General features: G+C 41.2%; 1 protein-coding gene across 1 annotated transcript; it reads left to right on the top strand.

Moving 5' to 3' along the window:
* The first annotated feature begins 616 nt into the window (after positions 1 to 616).
* On the top strand, positions 617 to 19765 carry dlc (deltaC). The gene is made up of 10 exons (XM_084350136.1): positions 617 to 791; positions 1218 to 1460; positions 1788 to 1848; positions 2212 to 2469; positions 3581 to 3772; positions 6842 to 7011; positions 7178 to 7394; positions 15489 to 16224; positions 16444 to 16558; positions 18208 to 19765. The coding sequence occupies exons 1-10, from the start codon at positions 741 to 743 to the stop codon at positions 18211 to 18213; spliced, it is 2049 nt and encodes a 682-aa protein (XP_084206262.1). The 5' UTR covers positions 617 to 740; the 3' UTR covers positions 18214 to 19765.
* Positions 19766 to 21882: the final 2117 nt, after the last annotated feature.

Below are 21882 nucleotides of genomic sequence, written 5' to 3'. Positions count from 1 at the left end.
CCACACTGTAAGAAATGTGCCCCCCTCTCCACCTTGACTTCAGTCTACAGTACGCACACTTCTTCGGGCTGCAGCAGATACACTGCGGTGATCTTCAGGTTGTGTCTGCGCACTTCATGTCGGTGCACGTCAGGAACAGAAAGCAGCAGCTGCCTGGAAATGGAGAAAAAACAAACATGCAAAACAAAAGAAAAGAAAACAGAACAACACAGCGCTGGCAGCCTGTCAGCTCTGATGGGAATGTGCGGGTGGCTTGTAGTAAAAGTCTGAGTTGCGGTGATTCCTGCCCGCAGGCTGCTGTCGCTCCTCCTGCCTGACGAGAAGTGTCGCAAGATGGAAGAAAAGTTTCGGTTTGAATGAGCAGAGAGTAGCGCGTGCTGCAGGAGGAGGGTTTGTTCTTCAGGTGGATATTTCTTGCAGCGCCCCCTCCCCCTCCTCCCCCCCTCCCTTCCTCCTCGGTATAAAGCTGAGGTGAACCGCAGCTGCCACAGTCCAGAGTTCAGCAGCCGAGCGGATCTTTACTCTCGTTTCTTTTCTTTTTCTCATCAGACCGCCGACACACACGCTCACACACACACTGACTGCTCCTCTGACTTTAAACCTGTTTTTTATTTCTTCCCGGAGAGTTTTTACTTTTTATTTCTTCAGCTCTCCGTTTCCTTTTGGACCCGTTTGGATTTTACGCACTTCTTCACCTTCCTGGACCTCCGGCGCTTTCTGCACTGGACGCTCCTGCCGACATGGCGCGTTTGTTACTGTCGTGTCTCCTGCTGTTTGTTTCAGCGCAGACGGTGAGTAGCACTGACAGCACACTCACAGGAGTCCACATTCATTTTTTTTTTTACTGTAGAGTCACGGTGGTTTGGTTTTTCTCTGCTGGTTTCTCGGAGCTGGGATGTTTGGAGACGTGCGCTTTTACGCGCAGCGCGCACAGCTTTTCTCCCAGTTTTACTTCATTTCTGTGGGACCGAAATTAGTTAGAATTTCATGTAACATATTTATGGATATATAACTAGTTAACGGTGCAGTACAGAGAGTCAGGGGTCACAGAGATCATGGATTTCTGCAGAAATACGAGGAGAAATTCATCTTCGCTTTTATTGTAACGTTTGCAGCAATGACCTGACTGTGCATGTGTGCATGTTTCTGCTTATTTGCGTGTGTTTGCGCATCGTATCAGCTGATATTCTGTGTAACACCTCCTCCTCTCCCCTCAGACCCTCTCCTCCGGAGTCTTCGAGCTGAAGATCGACTCCTTCACGAGCTCCCGCGGCGTCTGTCGCTCCCCCTCCCGGGACTGCCAGATATTTTTCCGCGTGTGCCTCAAGCATTCCCAGGACGTCATCGACCCGGAGCCGCCGTGCACGTACGGCACCGCGCTCACCGAGATCTTCAGCGCCGACTCCAACTCCATCTCCGAGAGCGCGCCCATCAGGGTGCCTTTTCACTTCAAGTGGCCGGTAGGTGACGAAAATCACACGCTTTCTGTCCAAAAGTCGGAGTTTAGCACCTCTGGTCCTGCAGTGAGCTGCGTCTCACATCTTTTACCTGTTTTCAGTCGCACTCAGATTACGCACCAACACCGACTTTAATCGCCGTAATAAGCAACTTCTCCCGCTTGATTTAAATTTCTTTCACTTTCTAGACGCATAAATAGTTCAGAAGGACTGACTGAACCAAGGAAATAAGGAAAATGACTGTCCTGCAGGACTGAACACGAACATGCATGTGCAACCATTAAACATCTGATGGATCTGATCAATAATCGATTCTCTGATTTATTTCAGGGAACCTTCTCTCTGATCATTGAAGCGTGGAACGCGGAGTCTTCTGGACTTGAATCTACAGGTAAACTGCTGCTGCGGTGCTGCTTCACCGCCAGGCGGCGACAGAGGCGCTGTTTGCCCACTGAAACACTCACACACCTTCTGGAGACTAGAGGTCATGTCTGGTGAAAGAAAACAAACTTTAACGCTGCAGTTAAAAAAAACTGTTTTCATTTCTAAAAGTTGTAGCTGTTTGATTTCTGTAGACATGAACAGATTTGAACACTGTGAGTCTGTTTCCTGCTCAGTCAGATCACTGGAAACTCATTACAGACAAACAGGAGGATTACAGTGTGAAAGGTTTCTGATCTGTTTCAACACATTCTCAGGATGTCATCAAACACACGTCATGAAATTCTCTCCATCCGTTCCCTCCTTCCTCCAGACAACCAGAACAACCTCATCAGCCGGCTGGCGACCCGCCGCAAGCTGACAGTCGGGGAGGACTGGTCCCAGGACGTGCACTTCGGCAACCAGAGCGAGCTGCGTTACTCCTACCACGTAGTGTGCAACGAATACTACCATGGCGAGGCCTGCTCCGCCTACTGCCGGCCCCGTAACGACACCTTCGGACACTACACCTGCGACAACGAGGGGAACCGCCGCTGTCAGGAGGGCTGGAGGAGCGAGTACTGCTCCGACCGTAAGTGTCAAGTTTTGCTTTTTGATTCCTCCTCAAATCTCATGCACCAAAAAACACCAGAATGGTCCTTTAAGGCATCATCATGCTGTCGTGATATTAGTTTGTTAGTTTAATTTGTGTCTTTGCTACATAACAGTGAACTTAAAGTGACTGTATGATACTGGAAAGTATTTCATCTGCAGGGACCTGGTAGGAAGTTTGTGTGCAGCTCTTTGCGATGAGTTTGTTGAGACTTGCTTCGTGGTGTTTTTCCTTCTCTGATGCTCACTGTGATATTGATACAGTATAAAGTTTCAAGAAGGGTTTCGTCACTTGGATCCAAGTCAGTGTTTGCTGCAGATAGAGATGATTGTTTCAGAGTTCAGTGTGCTGCAAAAAAAAAATACAAACAAAAGACAAGCAAACACAAATATTGTCTGTAAATTGTTTTTTAACAGTAGTGTGACCCCTCCTCTTCCTCTCCTCTCCCTCCGTTTCTATTCTAACGTTTCTTCAGATTAGGAGGGAGGAGGTGGAGGTGGGAGGAGGTGGGGTGGTGAAGAATGGGACCCTTGGCGCTTCATTTTTTTGTCCAGTGGCCTTGAAATTGTTAAGTCAAGCAGTTGTCAACGCCGTCGCTGGCCCTGGTGGCTGAGGAGGACAAAAAAAGATCTTAGAGCTTCTGTCGTTTCCAGTGTGTGTGTGTGTGTGTGTGTGTGTGTGTGTGTGTGTGTTGGCTCTGAGGTCTGCTCCTTTTGTTTTGAGCTCAACAATGGGCCCCCGGTCGGCCCCCGGCCCGCCCGCTTTAACAGGGACACGCGCTGGAGCTTAATGTGCGCTGCCTTGCGTGAAAAGAGACGGCATGTGTTGCTTTTGTTGTGTGGGCCAGCTGCTTCGTTTAGTACTTAACAAGCACTTGTAGGGGAGTGTGTGTGTGTGTGTGTGTGTGTGTGTGTGTGTGTGTGAGAGGCCCTGAGAGGGGAGTTGTTTTGTGATTCGAACGAAGAACATGAGACGCACACACACATGCACTCATAGTAATATTCTCTCCTTCTTCCTCCCCCTTTCTCCCTTTCCCTCTCTTCCTTTGACGTCCCCCCTCCCCCTGCGTTCCCTCTCCTCCTCCCATCAGCCATCTGTGCGGCGGGGTGCAGCGAGGAGCACGGTTTCTGCGACTCTCCCGGGGAGTGTGTGTGCCGGCAGGGCTGGCAGGGCGAGCGCTGCGACGAGTGCGCCCGACACCCCGGCTGCCTCCACGGGACCTGCCAGCAGCCCTGGCAGTGCAACTGCAAGGAGGGCTGGGGCGGCCTGTACTGTGACCAAGGTGGGTTCAAGCTCCAGAACAGCTCGGCCAGACTGCACCAACACCGACTTCAGACTGGTTCATTCACCAGTTCAATTAAAAACCCAAGTTTTCTTCAAGTTTTGGGACAAAACAGAAGCATTAACTGTCCAGCAAGAAGTTTGAAACACAAGTGATCATGTTTAAAGCGGATTAACGGACCTACTGACCCACAGATGATTATTTAACTGTCGACAAACTAATCAGTCTGTTTTACCCTTTAAATAACCATCTCTCACATCAGACTGCAGCTGTTGTCTGGTTTGTTCTCATAATTGGGCTTTGGCTGTGCTAATTAAAATGTTAATTAGATGGTTAATGACCAACTAAAGAAGGCAAACAAATTAATCTTATCGTCGTTTTTTGTTGCATGTTTTTAGCTCATTTATTTTATTGGGTTTTTTTAACCATTCTTCAAGTCGTAGCATCTGATTATTTTTAACCTCTACCTGATAAATTTTCGGTTTATTTCGTGCAGAAAAGCCTCATCAGACTTTTTTCATGCAAAAAGACTATTCAACAATAAATTAATCGTTTCTCTCCTACTTTTTTGCTTATTTTTCCACCAACAAAACTCATGAATGCAACGTTATTCAACAGCAAACACACTTTAAGTTCCAGACTTCAAGTCCACCCGTGTTTTCATCCATTACAACTCATCGATAATGCAACGTTTAACCAAAAAGTGCGAAGACGTGACGATAACTATAATGGAGTAACTTTCGCAAGCAAGTTTTGAATCTCTGCTGTTGGATTGGTATATTTAAAGATACGCTTTAGGTTTATTATTATATAAATTAGATAAATAGCATTAAGTTATACAGAGGAATGAGACAATAAGGGTAAAAGTAAACCACAGTCGTCTGGGAAATGAAAGAAAACGTCCACTAAAAACATCTAGTTAAAGCTCCTATATGGTTTAAAATTTTGCAGCTTCTTGTTTACAGAATAAAATGTAAAACACAGGGTTCAAACATATAAAATACTCATTGTTAGATCATATAACCATCACATGTCACTGGGTTTTACTTATATGTCAAGTTGTTTATCATCTGCAAATGTGAAAATAAAAAAAAACAACACAAATCCAATCTATTTCACTGCAGAAAGTCATCAGATGTGTTCACTGTACAAACACTTGTTGTGTTTTTACGTGTTAAAGGTTTAATGCAGGAACCTTTTTAACCTAAAAAGCTGGATAGAAATACCAAATAATCCATAGCCATAACAGTATTGTAATTCCAATTCCAAATTGCAGTTTCATGATTTGCATTAGTCATGTCCTGTATCTGAGTAATCTTTACACTGTACACATGTCAGGATGTTTGAATTGTATTTAAAAGTATTTAAATCCCCAAAGATTTTAAACGCCTCTCAAAAAGAACTACTGTAGAAGTAGCACAATATTAATGTTTTGTCCTAGATGTTTTTTTTAGTTCACTGGTTATGAAACTTCATCTGGAAGCACTTAATCCCTCAACACAATATGCCTCCTCATCTGTTCAGAAGACCTGTGGTGTACCTCAGGGCTCTATCCTCAGTCCACTTCCATTTTCCTTTTTCTTCACCAGATTATTAGATTGCTCCAGGTGTATATCTGACATCGCTAACCTGATGATGAAAATAGAAGTGTTCAATAAGGTCCAGGTTATTCATGTGTGCTTAAATGCAGTGTCAGTCCTGCAGAAGCTACAACTCTGATTCCAAAAGAGTTTGGACGCTGTGCTAAACACAAGATAAACACAATGCGATAATTTGCTAATCCTCAGACATATACTCAATTTAACAGTACAAAGACAATATAATTAATGTTTTACCTCATCAACATGTTTCTAAATATTAGCTCATTCTGAATCTGATGGCAGCAACACGTTTCAAACAAGTTGGGACAGGAGCAACAGAAGATTGATAAAGTTGTGTAATGCTCCAGAAACACCTGTTGGGAACATTCCTCAGGTTAATTGGTAGTATGGTGATGGTATCATGATTGAAAGGCTCAGTCGGTCACAAGCAAGGATGAGTCGATGTTCAAAGAAGATTACTGTGTGGGCTCAGGAACACTTTCAGACACAGTTCAGTTGTAAATGTTTGTATCTGTTTTTATTCATGTTTTTCACAGCGTCCCAACTTTTTGGGAATCCGGTTGTAGTAGTAAACTAGCCTTGATGTTTTAACATGACCTGGAAACCATCATATGTGATTGGTCATCCCAAATACTGCTAACAAACTAAAAACTAACCAGTGTCTCAGTGTCGATCCATGTTCTTGTCCGTCTTTCCTGAATGAGATCTCTGAGGCTCTTCAGTCTCGTCCCTTAGTGCTTGGATGATTTTGAAGACAGCTTTTATAGTTTCTGCCGTAAACCGTTTTAGATCATTTATTATTGTACAAAAAATCTAACATTTGTTTTAAAAGTTGCTTTACACATTATCTTGTCCCTATTTTTAGGGTTGTCTTTCTGGCCTGAAGTAAATTCTGGTTTGATCAGGTGATCTTAAAGAATGAGCTGAACCAAGACCAGCAAAGTGAATACTATCAGAACTCTGGCAACACACTAATGTTTGTCTATATAAGTTATATAACAAGGGAAAGTAGAACTCAAAGTTTGACCAGATAAAGACATGCACAGTGTGTTTTGTTCTCACTCTGTTAGCAGAGTTTGTAGGTTTTAGATTACATTGAGTGCTCAACCCTCAAAATCTGAGATCTGCCGATCAGAAACGACATAGACTCTTGAAATGTTTGTAAAACCTTCACCAAACATTCTCATTTCCTTTCAAATATCTTCATTTCTTCAGACAAAACACAAAGTTTTCTCATCACTGTTTCAACACTGAATTTCAATCAACTTAACAGCTTTGTGAATTGTTCTGTAGATGAGATATTAATGCTTTGCAAGAAAATTACTTGACACTACAACCATCCGAAGACATCGACATGATCTCCTGTCCTACCACCAGCTTTATTTTAACAAAAGACAGCATCGTTTACACCTGTAGCTGATCATTCAGCTAACCTCACCGTTCCTCTCATCCTGTTTGTTAACTCCAGACCTGAACTACTGCACCAACCACAAGCCGTGCCGCAATGAAGCTTCCTGCACCAACACCGGCCAGGGCAGCTACACCTGCACCTGCCGACCCGGGTTCACCGGCAAAAACTGCGAGATCGAGACCAACGAGTGCGACAGCAACCCCTGCAAGAATGGCGGCAGCTGCAAAGTAAGTCATGATTACTTTTAGAGCAGCTTTCAACACGTTTTGGTCATTTCTCTAATAGCTTATTTTTCCAGAATCTTTCTGAAAGACTGCAGAATACACAAACTACTAAATAAAAGAGATTAGAAATGAGCTGGACTCACGTCTTCATCTTGGTTTCTTCCTCCAGGATTTGGAGAGCGATTATTCCTGTGAGTGCCCTCAGGGCTTCTATGGGAAGAACTGCGAGATCAGCGCCATGAGGTGCGCAGACGTGCCGTGTTTTAATGGAGGAACCTGCGACGAGAACGTTTCTGGTGGTTACAGCTGCCGCTGCCCGTCCGGATTCACCGGCTCCAACTGTGAGAAGAGGATCGACAGATGCAGCAGCAACCCCTGCGCTAACGGTACGAACCACCTGCAATGACTTCACATCCAAAATACTACTACGTACTTCCACTCACATACTCAACTTCACAGTGGAATGAGTTTGAATTAAAGTCATTTCTGCTGATTTGTATTTTTCTGTATGCTGCAGTCTTGTATGTGAACTATGACATTGTTCATGTTCATATAAGTGAGCATTTGATAAGTTTCAGCCATAGAAGAAAAAATTATGGGAAATTTTAAAAGCAAAATATGACAGCCATGAACTCGGGTGTGCAGGTTGTAATGAAAACAGATTTGACTTATGACCGAGTGCAATATCCAAAACACACACTGCAATCTTTAGATAAGGGTCAAATGAAATGAAGCGTGGTAGCTATAAATCAAATTCTCCAAGTGTAAAATAAAATGCTTCACTGGTACAGAGTCACATTATCATCATTTTGAAAACAATTCCAGTGAAAATTGCAAAACAAAAAAGATGATTCCCACTAAATGTCCATCACAATATGAGTTTTTATATAATGTTCAGCTCTATTTGGAAATCTTGTCTGAGGTGGCACCTGGAACCAGTTGCACCAAAACCCCAAATTCAGTGCCCGTCATTCTTTAGTCTGGAAGGAAATCTGTGACATCATTTCCTGCTTTTCATTTGTTTATCACCACGGCCAGAGTGTACCTGTTTGCCTCTGATTTGTAGTTTGTGCTTACTGAAATAATCTGATGGTTAACAAAGAATAAAAACATGGAGCAGACATGTGAGAGACACTCCTGTCCTGTCACAACTTGCCAGCTAGATTACATTTTTACCCGAGCCGCAGAACAACAGCCGAGCGTCTGATATGAAGACATGAAGCTCAGTGGAGACGGCTGATACGACTCAGTGAGACTTGGTGATGTCCTAGATGTTCAGACTTGCAGGCGGCCGCCGTTCAACCACTTCATGTAATCAGTTTTTCCTTCATTCTCAGTGAAGCAGCTCCCGATGTTTATGCATCTCAAGAATCTTTTTGTGGCTCACATGAACTTGATGTTCTGGTCAAGGACATAAGAATGAGATATTCTGTTTGTGCCTGAGGGGAGATGTTTTTGCAAACAAGAGGTGAAATCACCGTACAGCAGCAGAGTGAACCAGTAAGATATTAAGGTGTTTAATACCCTTTTCACACTGGACAGAAACTAATGGACACCCACTAACATCTGGCCTTTGTCTTTGAAACACGATACCCAATTGACATGGTAATTTTTGCCCCTTTTCCACCTCGATGCTATGATGTGAGTCCTGGATGTTGGCGCGAAAATAGTTCCATCTGTCTCCGTTCGAGCAGCACTCGAACACTGTCGCGTTGACGCTGAGTTTGAACGAGAGACTGAAGTGAAATATATTATAAAAAGTAACGACTGTGACATTGTCAACGGTCTCCATGCTGCTTTCTACTATAAAAGTAGTTTGTGTCAAAGTAATCATCCAGTCAGATTGATCAGCTGGAAACACGATGCACTGCTACAAAAGTATTGTCTGCTCTAGCTGTAGAGTTTGTGCAGTTGTGAGTGTAACAAAAACGTGTGTAGGATTGATTTAAAGTTTAGACAGTTGTAGATGAAGAGTCCTTAATCTCCTGGAGATTTAAATAAAGGTTGAATGAGTGAATCAGAAGCAGCTCAAGTGTCCTGCTGGATGAACAAAGAGTGACGCTTCAGGTTTCATGTGAAGTGTTGATCATTTAAAATTCATCTTTAAACACACAACCAGAACTGACAGCCTTAGTGAGCAGCTTAGACAAAAGTAGTGTCACTCAGTGAGAAAAGATAGGCAGCATCCGTGTAGGTGTTGAGTGTTCAGGTCAGCAGCATGTCAACGTCCTTTTCTCTGGTAGTTAATCTGTTTGTAGATCTTAACTCTCACTGACTGGATCCACCTGCTGCAGGTTGTTTGAACACATTCAGATGTTCAGAGAGATATTTTCACAGTTCACCAAACACACCAGTGTGCACCATCATGAGTGTTTCTTCACACGGTCCTGTTGTTGTGAAACCACCCTGATGCTCCAACAACCTTTATTGTTTATCTGCAGCTCTGTGAAACTGCAGTTACTATGCTAGATGCTGGTATATTCCAGGTTATCAGTCAGTTAATAATTTATTTATACACTGCAGTTCATCCAATGCCAATCAATATCAAAGTGTTTACAAGAGCAAGCTGGTGTAATGATTAAATGATGCCACGGTGGAGGGTTACAGTCAGAGAGTGTTTTCAGATTGTAAATCTTCACAAACAACTTCATGAGAGAAATCTAATCTGCTTCATTCCTGCAAACTTGTCACTCGTCAGTCAGATCTCTCTCGTGAATTGTTTAGATGTGGAGGGTTTTAAATTTGGATGTTGAAATTTTTCTCTGTAAACTTGAGGTTAGCTTGATTTTCAACATTATCGTGCAGTGTTACTTTTACTTTCTTATGTTTGGACTTGGCATGTTTGGAGGCAACAGTGCGGCACTTTCTTGGCTCAAGCTAAATTGAATTTCGTGAGACAGATTGTCCATGGCATGCAAGAGTTTGGCTTGAGTTCATTTCAGTTATCTGTAGCCTGAGCAAATAAAGTGCCGGTGATGGCAGAGTTGAACTTTTGGCGTCGTGGCCAATAGAAATGAGGCAGACAGCCTGGCATTGAAGGCAAAATGGAGGAAAGGCTCGTATTGTTTGCGTGTGTCTTGTATCAAAGCCTTGGGAGGTCTCATCTTGGAAACAACAGAAGGCATATCAGGTGTGCTTTACCAGGTAGCCGACATGATAAACATAGCCTAGGTTATACAGTGTTCCTCGTCAAATGTGAGCTAAAGTCAGCGGCGAGTGTTGTCTGAGTGGCCTTTACAAAACAATGCAATATAAATAATGGCTGTCTGCTCAAAGCCACCTTCCTGATATGTCATATTAACTAAACTAGCTAGCATTAGCATGCTTCTTGGCATTTCTCAACTCAGTTACTTGTGGTGGAAAGTAACTAAATATATTTACTAAAAGACAGTACTTAAGTACGTATTTCAGGTACTTTACTTGAGTATTTCTATGTTCTGCTCCTTGCTATGTCTACTCCAAATGTTGTACTCTTTATTTAACTACATTTATATGACAACATTAGTTACTCGTTACTTGGCAGCTTCAGATGAACAAAACACAATATTATCAATAAATACATTAATTATCTCAAATATCTGACATTAAATCAATAAGACTTCATTGATCTAATTCAGAAGATAACCAGCAGTATGTATATTAATATATAAAATAAGAAATTTAAATCAGGCATTTAACATTACAGCGATGAACACACTAATGAATTAAACATTTTTGTTCAATCACATAATATTTATAACTTTAAATAATAATATATAAGAATAAGAAAAAATAATAATATATAAAATATATGTCATCTTTTACTTACAGAGTATTTATGTTTTACTAATTTGTATAGCACATTTCATACAGATTAAAATGTACATGAATACATATTTGAATGCATGTAAAGGAAAAACTATATACATACCTACCAACACAAAGACAGAGAGTGAGAGAGACGGACAAATAGAGAAAGAGATAGAGGTACTAGCTAACCATCGGCTTGAGAGAACATGTGGGTATTAAGCTTGTTTATATGAGATGGCACAGCTGTGGTACACCTTGTGTCATCAGGCAGTTTGTTTCCTGACAATCTAAAAGAAAGAAGAAAAAAATGAACTCCAGACACACCTGATTTTAGTTTTATATCATGTCACCTTGTTTGCTCGTCTAAAGTTTTAATTAATCCATGGACTAAAACAGACGTGTTCCCTTTTTAATAGTTTCCGATATGAAAGAGGGCTTCATATATGTTGCACTTGTGTCAAGTTTGCTATTAGTGCTTTATTTTATCCTAAATGAGCTTCAACAGATTCAGTAAGCTTGTGTCATCAGGAGAAACACAGATGTACAGTTGTGTGTCATCTGCATAAGTGTAGACATTTAAACTAAATCTACTGGTGACAGTATACGAGTTAAAAGAGGAGTGGGCCAAGAGTGGAGCCCTGTGGGATGCCGCATTTATGCTGCAGTTACATTAGCTGATCCGTCAGATAAATTTAAGACTGTTGCAGCACCCCGGTCTCAAAGACAGAAACATTGTGTGCATTAGTGTCGGTGCACAGGAAAAGTAAAATTTGGACAAACAGATTGAAAACAGACCAAAAAAAAACAGTAAGTGATCGTTGGTCATATCAAACAGAAATTCTGATACGTCAACATACCATGACGACCTAAAAACACAAAGGAAGTATCAAAGTGGGACTATTAAATGGTCGTAATTCATGTTGAACTAATTCCTGAGGCGGTTTGTCTTAAGATTCAGTTCTGGTTCAGATAAAGATCTTACTGCTGTCACGTCTAATGTCTTATTACATCAGAGCAGATTGTCATGTAATAACACTAATAATCTGCCATAAAAATATAAAAGGATAACGATTACCTTAGTTTAAAAGCCACTGGTAATAACAAGGACTAATGTGTTGGAGCTGATCCATGTTAAACAAAGTTCACTGACTCGAGTCAGTGACCCTCTTATCAGTGTGAAATGTCAGAGAGAAATGGGAGCGAGAGAAGACGGTGTTCTTCATAAAATCTGTTGTTGCTCAAAGAGGTTTTTAGGTTTCACATGAATGTCCATGTTTTTGGTCTCTTTGTGAGTCTCTGCAGGATGTTTGTGTGCAACCCATCAGCAAACACTTCTGCACATCCAAAATATTGTATGAAGGTACAATAATTACCAGAGAAATGCTTTCACTTTCAAGCACGTTTTGCTATCTGAACACAAACATTTACAGGAAATCATTCAGTCATTTTGTGGAGGAGAAATTAAAGCATTGGATCAAAGTTCAGTTGGTGCACAGGCTGACCAACTGGAGAGGCTTTAAGCAGATGTGATTTGGGTTGTGACAGGAAGGAAGCGAAATGATAAAAGTTTATGTTTCAGCTGATGAAGAAAGAAAGAGAAAATTAAAGAGAATAAGAAAATTCAAGGTTATTAGCATTAGCATATGAGCACAGATTGATTGATTAGCTTCTTAGAATTGAGACTTGATTGATCAAATTGCTTCGATTCTTATTTTTGGATGTAAATTTAGAGATGTTTGGGTTTAAAGCCTCACATCCGACGTGTGTGTGTCTGTACGTGCGTGTGTGTGTTTGTGTGTCAGAGGGCAGATAAACTCCTGTATTGTCACGTAGGAGCCTCTGAACGTGTCTTATCACCAACACAAACATTTCACTCATTGTTGTCGGCGTAAACAAGCCTGTTTGTTCGCCCTGGAGACGCTCTCAGTCTCTGTTTTTTCTTTACCTGGTCTTGTCTGGTTGTTTCGGGCAGCAGTCAGCGCTGTTGTGGCTGAGAAATGCTGCCAGAGACAGCTCGTTGCTCTCTGGTGCTCTTATGAGCCTCTCATGATGTTTTAATGATTATTTAGCCCGTGGCACCTCGCAGCGGCACGCCAAATTTATGGTAACCTTGTTAACCTTGTTTATTACTAATTCCATTGTCTTTACATCACTGCAGAGCATTTTCCACAATATACCATCAGCTTTTAGGTTGATTTCCCTTCCTCCAGGCAGCCATGACTCGACAGAGACTTGAAACTTACTGCCTAGCAATAATCAACCATAGTCAACACTGTGCTGAGCTTCAAATTCACATGACTTTCTTCCAAATCTGTCATGTTGGATTGTTATTGTCAACATGCTAAGTCTAGGATGTCTGATTTTCCTACCAGCTTATGAATTCACCATGCAGGTTGGATTTCACATAAATCTGAATCAATTTGAGTTTTTTACAAAAATAAATTGAGCAAAATGTTTATCGTGGTGGATTTGCTCTCTGCAACAGGTTTCGTCAGGATTTTTAGAAACAAAAAAAAGCAAAATCACATGAATTTAACATTTTGGTGTCACTGTTCATCAGGACAAAGATTCTTTAAAACTCAAAGGATCATAATGCTTTTCAAAAACAACCAGATTTTGAGTGAGGAAAGAAGGATGCAGACTCTCAGCTTTAAATCACCTGTTCTCAGACCTTTTTTATGGGAGCAGACAGATAATCAGGATCAGACGGCTCCACTCACAGAACTGGGCATCACAAAATTTAACTTTATCACTGAAAATTACAATTACCACACAGTTATCGCCAGCCTGCTGCACAGAGTCGTCTCCGAGGGTCCCAGTTCAGCCTCGAGTCGTCCCTCAGGTCCTCATTAGCGTGTAGAAACCACCGCCTGCTTATCTTCAATCTGCAATCATTCCTGCCTCTCAGTGAGCCCGACGGGGAGGGAAAAAATGCTTGTTCTTGCTGTGCTCTGTTTGCAGTGTTGCAACACATGACAACCAAATATGGAGCTGATTCAAGAGTTTGTGTGAGTGTGTAGCCTTCAGTCTGAGCTCCGGCATGTCGCTTCAAATCGACCCTGCAGGTCCTGTTAGTACTTCTTCAGAAGTTCAGTCGCTGCAGCCTCACCTTTCTCAGCGAGGTCAAGCGAACGGTTTTGGTTTGCAAGACTGAAGTTACAACAGCAAAACACAAAATGATCAGTCGGTCAGTGAGTCAGTTATGCTTTTTATGCGTGTGTTTTCTTCATTCACAAATCTCCTCAGTGTGGTCTGCAGTAGTCTCTGCTGGCATGGAAACATCTCAGGATATTTCTAATCACACACACACATTCCTCTCCTGGTGTTTGGCATGTGTTGTGAGGAAGTGTTGTGATAAACACATTGTTATTCTCTCTTTTAATCTTCCATCGATCCTCTCCCTCTCTGCCCACCTCCGGTTATGTCTTCTCAGAGACTCTGGGGGACTAAAACCAATGATAACCAACAAGTATTTCACTTTTTTTGTTTAACATTTACTTGAAAACTGCGTTCAGCTCTAAACTCTATTTTCAGACTGTTGATGCAGTTGATTAAAACATACAGGACTTTGAACAGACGTGGCAGAGACACTGGCCTCCACATGGCCCTGATCCCCGGTCCCTATCTTTTTCAGTTTACTCACCACTGAACAGCAGATAAAATATATAAACATGTGCTTATGAGTCCTTTTCACATGTCTTTGTGACTCAGTTGTGTTCGTCCATTGAACAGCACTAAATAGTCTTCATGATCTTATCATCCCTGCAACAAAACCACACTGCAAGCTAGCAAAGTACAGTCCTGCCTTCAGCGAGTGATTTCCAGCTGTGACTATACCATGTACTTATTTTAAGTCAGCTAGTTTCTTTTCCGTCTCTCTTGCTGTTCTTCTGAGATACTTTTTGGTCTTGATCCTGAGACCTGAGGGCACGGTTCAGTATGGATGTGAATCTTGGATGAATTTACAAAATTGAATCATCATAATGTGAAATAATAAAATTCTCTAAATCTTGATGCAGAGTTACAGTAAAAACAGACAAGACAGATTTGTGCTGTGTTTGACTCAGAAGCGCAATGATTGGTTTAAGGAAGAGCGACTGATTTAAAATCGATAACTTTTGTCTCCATTGGGTGAAATCCCACAGGCTGTGACTTCGGTCATTATAAGTAGTGTAACTGTGAAACTGGGCATGCTTGTCATCGTAGAAATAGATCATCAGGTCGTGATGCTTATTGCAACTTCAGTAATATTTGCTGTCTTCACTTCGATGCACCATCATTCTTAAAAATGAGACACAGCGAGGCGGCTGCATCAGAGCCAAAGTAGCACATTTTAAGTTAATTTAACCCAGATCCAAAAAAATGATCCTGTCCATGACACAAAACTCTGAGTTCTGATCCGTCGCACTCCTGCTTCTTAGCTTTATCAAAAGTTGTTAATTTGAAATAGTCTAATTTCCATTATTGTGTCCAGCAGATTCTTCTCAAGTGCTTGAATCAATTATATTGCACCAATGCATTAAATGAACAGATCATTATTTGATTTTCTTGAACAAGGCAGATTACAGATTGCAGCATAAAATTTACATCTTTGTGTTATGTGATCAGATGTTTTGCTCAACAGTTCTAAGATCTGTCCTGCACAGCCAGTCTTCTGTGTTAGTAACTCAAACCTCTCTGTGTCTCTGCAGGCGCTCAGTGTTTGGACCTTGGTAAACGTCACGTCATGTGCCGCTGTCTGCCCGGTTTCACCGGCCCTCGCTGTGAGACCAACATCGACGACTGTGCCGGGAACCCCTGCCGCAACGCCGGCACCTGCATCGACGGCATCAACGACTTCACCTGCACGTGCACACTCGGCTTCACAAGCAAGGACTGCTCCGTGCGCACCAGCCCCTGCGACCACTTCCCCTGCGACAACGGTGGCAAGTGTTACACCCACTTCACGGGCCCAGTGTGCCAGTGTCCACCAGACTTCATGGGTGCACGCTGCGAGTACTCCGTCGGCAAGCCAACACACCCGCCCAATCCCGAGGTGTCTCCGGCGCTGATTGCCGCAGTCGCCCTCGGCCTGGTGACACTGGCCCTGCTGTTGTGCGCCGCCATCCACATTCTGCGTCAGCTCCGCCGGGGCAGAGCGCTAACAGCCATGGCCACGTCGGTGAAGAACGACCTGGAGACGGTGAACAACCGCAATGCAGTGATCGGCGGGGGTGGACCCAATAACGGGAGCCTACCAGGAGCACCGCTGGGCAGCCTGAGAGAGAAGGAGGCCTTCCTCCTCCCTGGAGGACATCTGAAAGTGTCCAACAAGGATGCAGCGCTGGTGGAGAAGGGTGGCGACAACATGTCCATGTTTAAAAACAAAATGGCCGACTATAACCTGGCGAAAGAGGAGCAGCACCTGGGCAAGAACAAGTTTGACCTGTAAGGACCTGATAATGTTTTTTATGTGTGTGTGTGTGTGTGTGTGTGTGTGTGTTTACATCCTTTTACCTGGTCTGTTGCATGAAGACACATCCCAGCATGTTTGTTGTCTCTTATCTGATCAGTTCTGCGTTCACACACCATCACAAAGTATTTCTGTAAATCTTGTTGTTGCCGCGGTACCAACCCTCCCTCTCTCCCCCTCTCTCTCTCCAACAGTAAGAAGTGCGACTCGTCCATCATCGTCCCTCCTCTCAGTTTTGCAAAGGACAGTCTGTATCAACCTGTGTTCATCATCCCAGAGCAGATGGAGCAGTGTGTGTTCGCTACTGAGGTGAGGACACGTTTACCAACACAACTACACACAAACAAGTGTGTCTGTGTATTTATGTATATTTACTTTTGCTCGGTCCAAGAAAGACAAACTCTCTAGTTTTTGATTTTTGGTTATTTTTCTGGACAAAAATTGTGACACTGGACAGAACCGGTCCATGCAGCGAGACAGTAAACATGTAAGAGAGAAACAAAGATGATTATTGTTCACAAATTAGAAAACATCAAGTTTTCTCAAACTTGAAAACTCTGAAGGAGATCGACAGGATGCTTTAAACCTCCTGTTGTTTTGTTAAACTTTATAAGAACCTCATCACCTCAATGACGAGTTTAGGTGAAGAACTGTTTTTTGTGAAATGGACCCTTTGTCCTCATTTATGGCCAAAATACCCAGGGCACGGGTCTACCTTCAACAGAGCGCGTCCATTCTAATCAACCAAAGCTGCTGCAATGACTCCTCTCCATTTTTACGTGACAGGTCTAATGTTTTTATCTGAACTGTGTAAAAAACAAATACATTTATTAAAATAAAAACATCATAATACCAGAGGCAATGCGATGCAGCAGAGCAGCCTTGTTGATCACAATGCACATAAATCAATCAAATTAATGTATAACAACAATCCTGTAGTTAAAACAATATAGTTAATGAACTAACCAGATGAAATAGCGTACACAACAACTGCACAACAACTGCATTGTAACTTGGAAAAACAAGTTTTACAAAATGTTTTACAATAAATTAAATAAGATTAATGTGTTGGCTTGCTGTCTGCACACTAAACCATTTATTATCTGCATATAAAAATGCAGAAAATTATGAAATCAGAAAATAACTGATATCAACCTTTTTGGATTGTTAAAGTATTGATTACAGCACTCGACTGTAAACAGCTGTACTGTGCTAAACAGGTGTTGTATGGTTGAAGCTGTTAATTAATTATCAAGCCTCGATTACAGTGGTATAATATTGTTATTGGTCTGATAATGAATCTCTTAACCCACATTTTGTCATGTTTAAGATAAAGATTTTGCGTTTTTTGCTTTTTGTCACAAATGTTCAGTAATACACAGATAGAGAGTACAGAAATGTCTTAATCATATTGATTTATATCTAAATACTACTATGTATAGATGTTGTGGGTGTGGCTGAAATAATAATACTATAATAAGTCACTTCTCATAATTTCAATAGACAGAACTCAAATTAAAAGTAATACACCTCCTTTTCAAACTGGTCAGAACTTCTCGGTTATTTGTTTTTCCATTTCTTGCTGATTGGTCATATTCAAAGTTGCTTCATGTGTGAAAAACTGCTCCTAAGTAATACATGCAAGTACATAACCAAAACCATGTAATGAAGAAATAAGCTGTGAAATTTTCAATTTGATCCAAAAATGCTAAACGGCAACATGACATGAAAACAAAGGGAATGATAAGAGTGCTTTGTGATATCGAAAATCTTCTTTTTCTGGTCAAATTATTCATCAAAATGTATATATGAACATGTTTTGATCAGTCTTTATAATGTGAAGTCTTTCCATATACATCATCCTATTTTATAAATGATGGCATGTATTTTTAATTTGACAGAGATGAAGTAAACCCATACGCTGATGACTAACCGCTGTTTCTCTGTCTTGTTCTCAGGTATAACCTCCAGTATTCAGACCGCCAGCGGAGGAACTTCAACGCTAAAGGCCTGAAACGTTTTCTGTCCAGGACAGCTCACCCAGAGGATCTATTCTACACACAGTTTTATTTAATATTTATTACTGCTGCTCAACGGAAAGAAACAAGAGAAAAAAGACCTGTTTTTTTATTCTTTTCTGCTTTGATATTGACAATGTTCGGATCACATTGACTCTGAGAAGAGTGAACAAGCAGGACGAGGAGAGAAAAAAGGAAGGACTGAATGTCTGGCATCATTTGCACTATTTATCTTTTTTTATATTCTTTAAATCTTAATATAATATTTCTGTCTGTGTATCTGAACTTTCGTTGGATCAAACGTGAATGAGAGGACGTAAAGAATTGGAACCGTCCACCAATCGGAAAGACCGGTGCCTTAGCTGTGCTCCCTAATCATTGTGGCCACCGTTTCCTGTTTCCTTCAAAATAAGATGTCAATCAAATCATCAGAGGACCTGCTTACAGGAACGGGAGACAGAACATTTTATTTTAGGTCAAACAAGCTGAACTTTCCAACAAATATGGAGCGTTCGTGAGTGGCTTTCTATCATCACTCTGTCCATTTTATTTGATTCTTTGTTTTCTTTGGAAGTTTAAAGTGGTCTGAGAAGAAGAACGTCAGCAGCCTTACAATCACAAACCAACCCTATGAACTCTAAAGTGCCTCCTCTTATTAAACAAACTGCAACAGGACTCAGAAGGAGCAGAATTTGTTTCTTCTGAAAGCCTGCGAGGGTTTTTATTTGTATCTCGTGTTCAAATCCTGTCTGTAAGAGCCCAGAAAACCCAATCAACTCCACTGGAACCAGCATGGAATCAATCCAAGACCCAATCCCAATGTCCAGTACTATCCCATATCTCCTTTTAATTCCTGTCCAAAGGAGGTCTCAGGTGAATCACGGAGAGTTTGTACCTCTGTCAACAATCAGCTGTTTTCACCTCATGAACAGATAATCTACTTTGACAATTTTTAAGACATAAAAGAAAAGTCAAACATGTCACAGTCTGGATTAAGGTCCAGCCGAGCTGGATTCATCTTACAGATCAGTTTGTCCGTTTGTCTTCCTGTGATTTTACTTCCTTTTTTAGCCCATTGTTGTAAGTTTTTCCATTAATCAAAAAAACTTGCTGCCTTTATCAATCTCTGCTGTCACAGCAAGAAAACAGGAAAACAGTAAAAACACCCGCTGAAAAAACAGGTGTTTTCATTTAACTTTTACAATAGTGAAGGACTCCAAAGAGAGTTTTTATAATGACATCTTTTTTAAGTCCATTTGATACCAAAAATATGTGTTTTTGCTGTGTAGTCGTGTCTTTGTACTATCTTCGTTAATTTAAGAAAACATTGCAATGTGTACATATCCTCCAGAAGATAGTTTTCTTATTTAAGTTTGCCCTTTGTAAATAATTTTGTATTTATGAAAGAGAATTGTATATATGTCTATGTTAATGTGCCTAATGTCTCAGAATCAAGAACTATATTTTTTCATAAATAAATTTGAAAAATAACATTAATGATACGTTGTTGTTTCACTTTTCTTTCACTTCATCCTTTTCATAAGGAGCTGTTTGTTTGCACACTACATACAGTTTATGTCTAATGATATACGAAAGTGATGAACGAGGTGAACAGTGCATTTCCTTTCTGTATCAGGAGGCGAGGAAATCTATTGTTTAATTTCCTTTGGTGAGTCCCTGGAACACATTTTGGCGCTGCTCAGGAAATAAGTGCTGTCACTTGTGATAGGTCAAGTATTTGTGACATCGCAACAAGGAAGACCACAACAAGCAGAACATCTGGTAACAAGACAAAACTACCGGTACAATAGAGCAGAGAACATTTTAAAAGACATAAACAGGATAATGGACGAATAAAGAACCACAACAGAAGAACTGTGAAGTGGTTTGAGGTCGGTGCCACAGATTCTTGCTTTGATGTAAAACTAATGTCATGTTTCCACTGCATAGCTCAGCTCACCTCAACTTTCTTTTTTTGGTTTCCTGGTAATTTTCCTGGTAATCACCTCGGTCACAGTTCCAACCACTGATGGGTCAGAGAGAATCGTCACTTGACTGCAATCATCCTCCACTGTTCCTGTGTGTTTGTGTCACGTTGAAGATGATCACCTGGCGTCACTATGACGATCAACTAAAGAGTCCCGCCTACTTTGAGAGGTACCAGCTGCAGTAAAAAAACAAAAATGAGGAAAGTATCTGGTACCATTAGCGTGTTGTGTCGAATGAAGCCGAGCTATATCATGCAGTGGAAACACCTTGTAAATAATACCAAGGCCAGAATTATTCAAAACAATAGTGATATTGATAACTTTTGTATTTGAAGGAACGTCAATTTACCATTTTAAAGACGGTAATGTGTCAGATTATTTCTTGTCCATACAAGTGGAACACAGAAGTCACTGAGATCTAAAGTGTTAATGAGTGAGCTTTAGTTTTAGGTTTTACCTTCCAGGCTAGCTGTTCCCCCTGTTTCCAGTGAGCTAAGCTAAAATGTAGCTTCATATTGAACTAAACATCCGACTCTGACTTTTTATAGAATATAATACAAAAAGATTCAGCTGCTCCAAAGGACTTTGACAGCATCCCACATTTCCACACTATTTTCCAGGCTTTTGTGTTTCTAGATTGGTGTTTCTCCTTGTGTGGAATAGATACTAATATCAATGATAAGTGATCAATACAAACAATCAATCAAATCTATCTTCAGCTTTGTTTACCGTGTGTTTTGTCTCTTTTATTGGCAAATTTATTACCCTAAAAAAACGTGCTGAAAAACAACAATTACACTCAATTACAAGTGAGAAGATGCACAAGGCCGAACATGTTAGCTGGATCAATCACACGACATCATCATATTTGTATTATTAACACAAAATTAACATTTCATTTTTTTATATCATGGTTATTTTGAATATCACAACATCGTTACACTTCTCATCAATAACCTGGTTGGACAACAGCAGCAATAATGTCAAGTGTGAACAAAAAGTCTTCTGATTGGTTCTTACTCTCAAACGCTCGCAGTTATACAGTTCAACCACCTCTCTGCACCTGCTGGTAAGCTCTTTGGTCATGGTGTGTGTGTGTGTGTGTGTGTGTGTGTGTGTGTGTTTGCTAACGTTCAGTGAATTGTAACAACATTGAACGTAGAGATTAAAACCCTGCAGCCAGTTGTATTCATGGTGATGATTCATGATAATCCCCAGCGAGGCGTTCAGTTATCAGACAGCAACACGCAGCGTGGTGCAGGCTGATTATCATCACTGCTGTGGGCTCAGTGGACGATCACGTTCACCCTGAGGCCACCGCGACGTTCATCCAGAAATCAGTCAGGAGAGGATTTATAGCATCCTGTTCAGATGGTCTGATAATCACACGGACTTCTTTCTTTCTTTCATTTAATTTGATTACATTTCTTCTTCTTCCTCTCCTTTTTCTCTTCTTCTCTTTCTTCTTCTTATTCTTCGCCTTCTTCTTCTTCTTCTCCTTCATTTCTTCTTCTTCTTTTTCTCTTTTTTTCTTCTCAAACAGAGGAAAGGAAAGTGTTTCAGGAAGTGTGTGTTGCTTCAGTCAGGGCGATTTATTGATTTAAATTTTCACAAACTGATGAAGAGT

This window comes from Pagrus pagrus (genome assembly GCF_965226575.1).
Source record: "Pagrus pagrus genome assembly, chromosome: 4".
NCBI classification, from domain to species: Eukaryota; Metazoa; Chordata; class Actinopteri; order Spariformes; family Sparidae; genus Pagrus; species Pagrus pagrus.
Note: the sequence above shows the minus strand (reverse complement) of the source record. Positions and strands in the feature narration are given on the sequence as shown.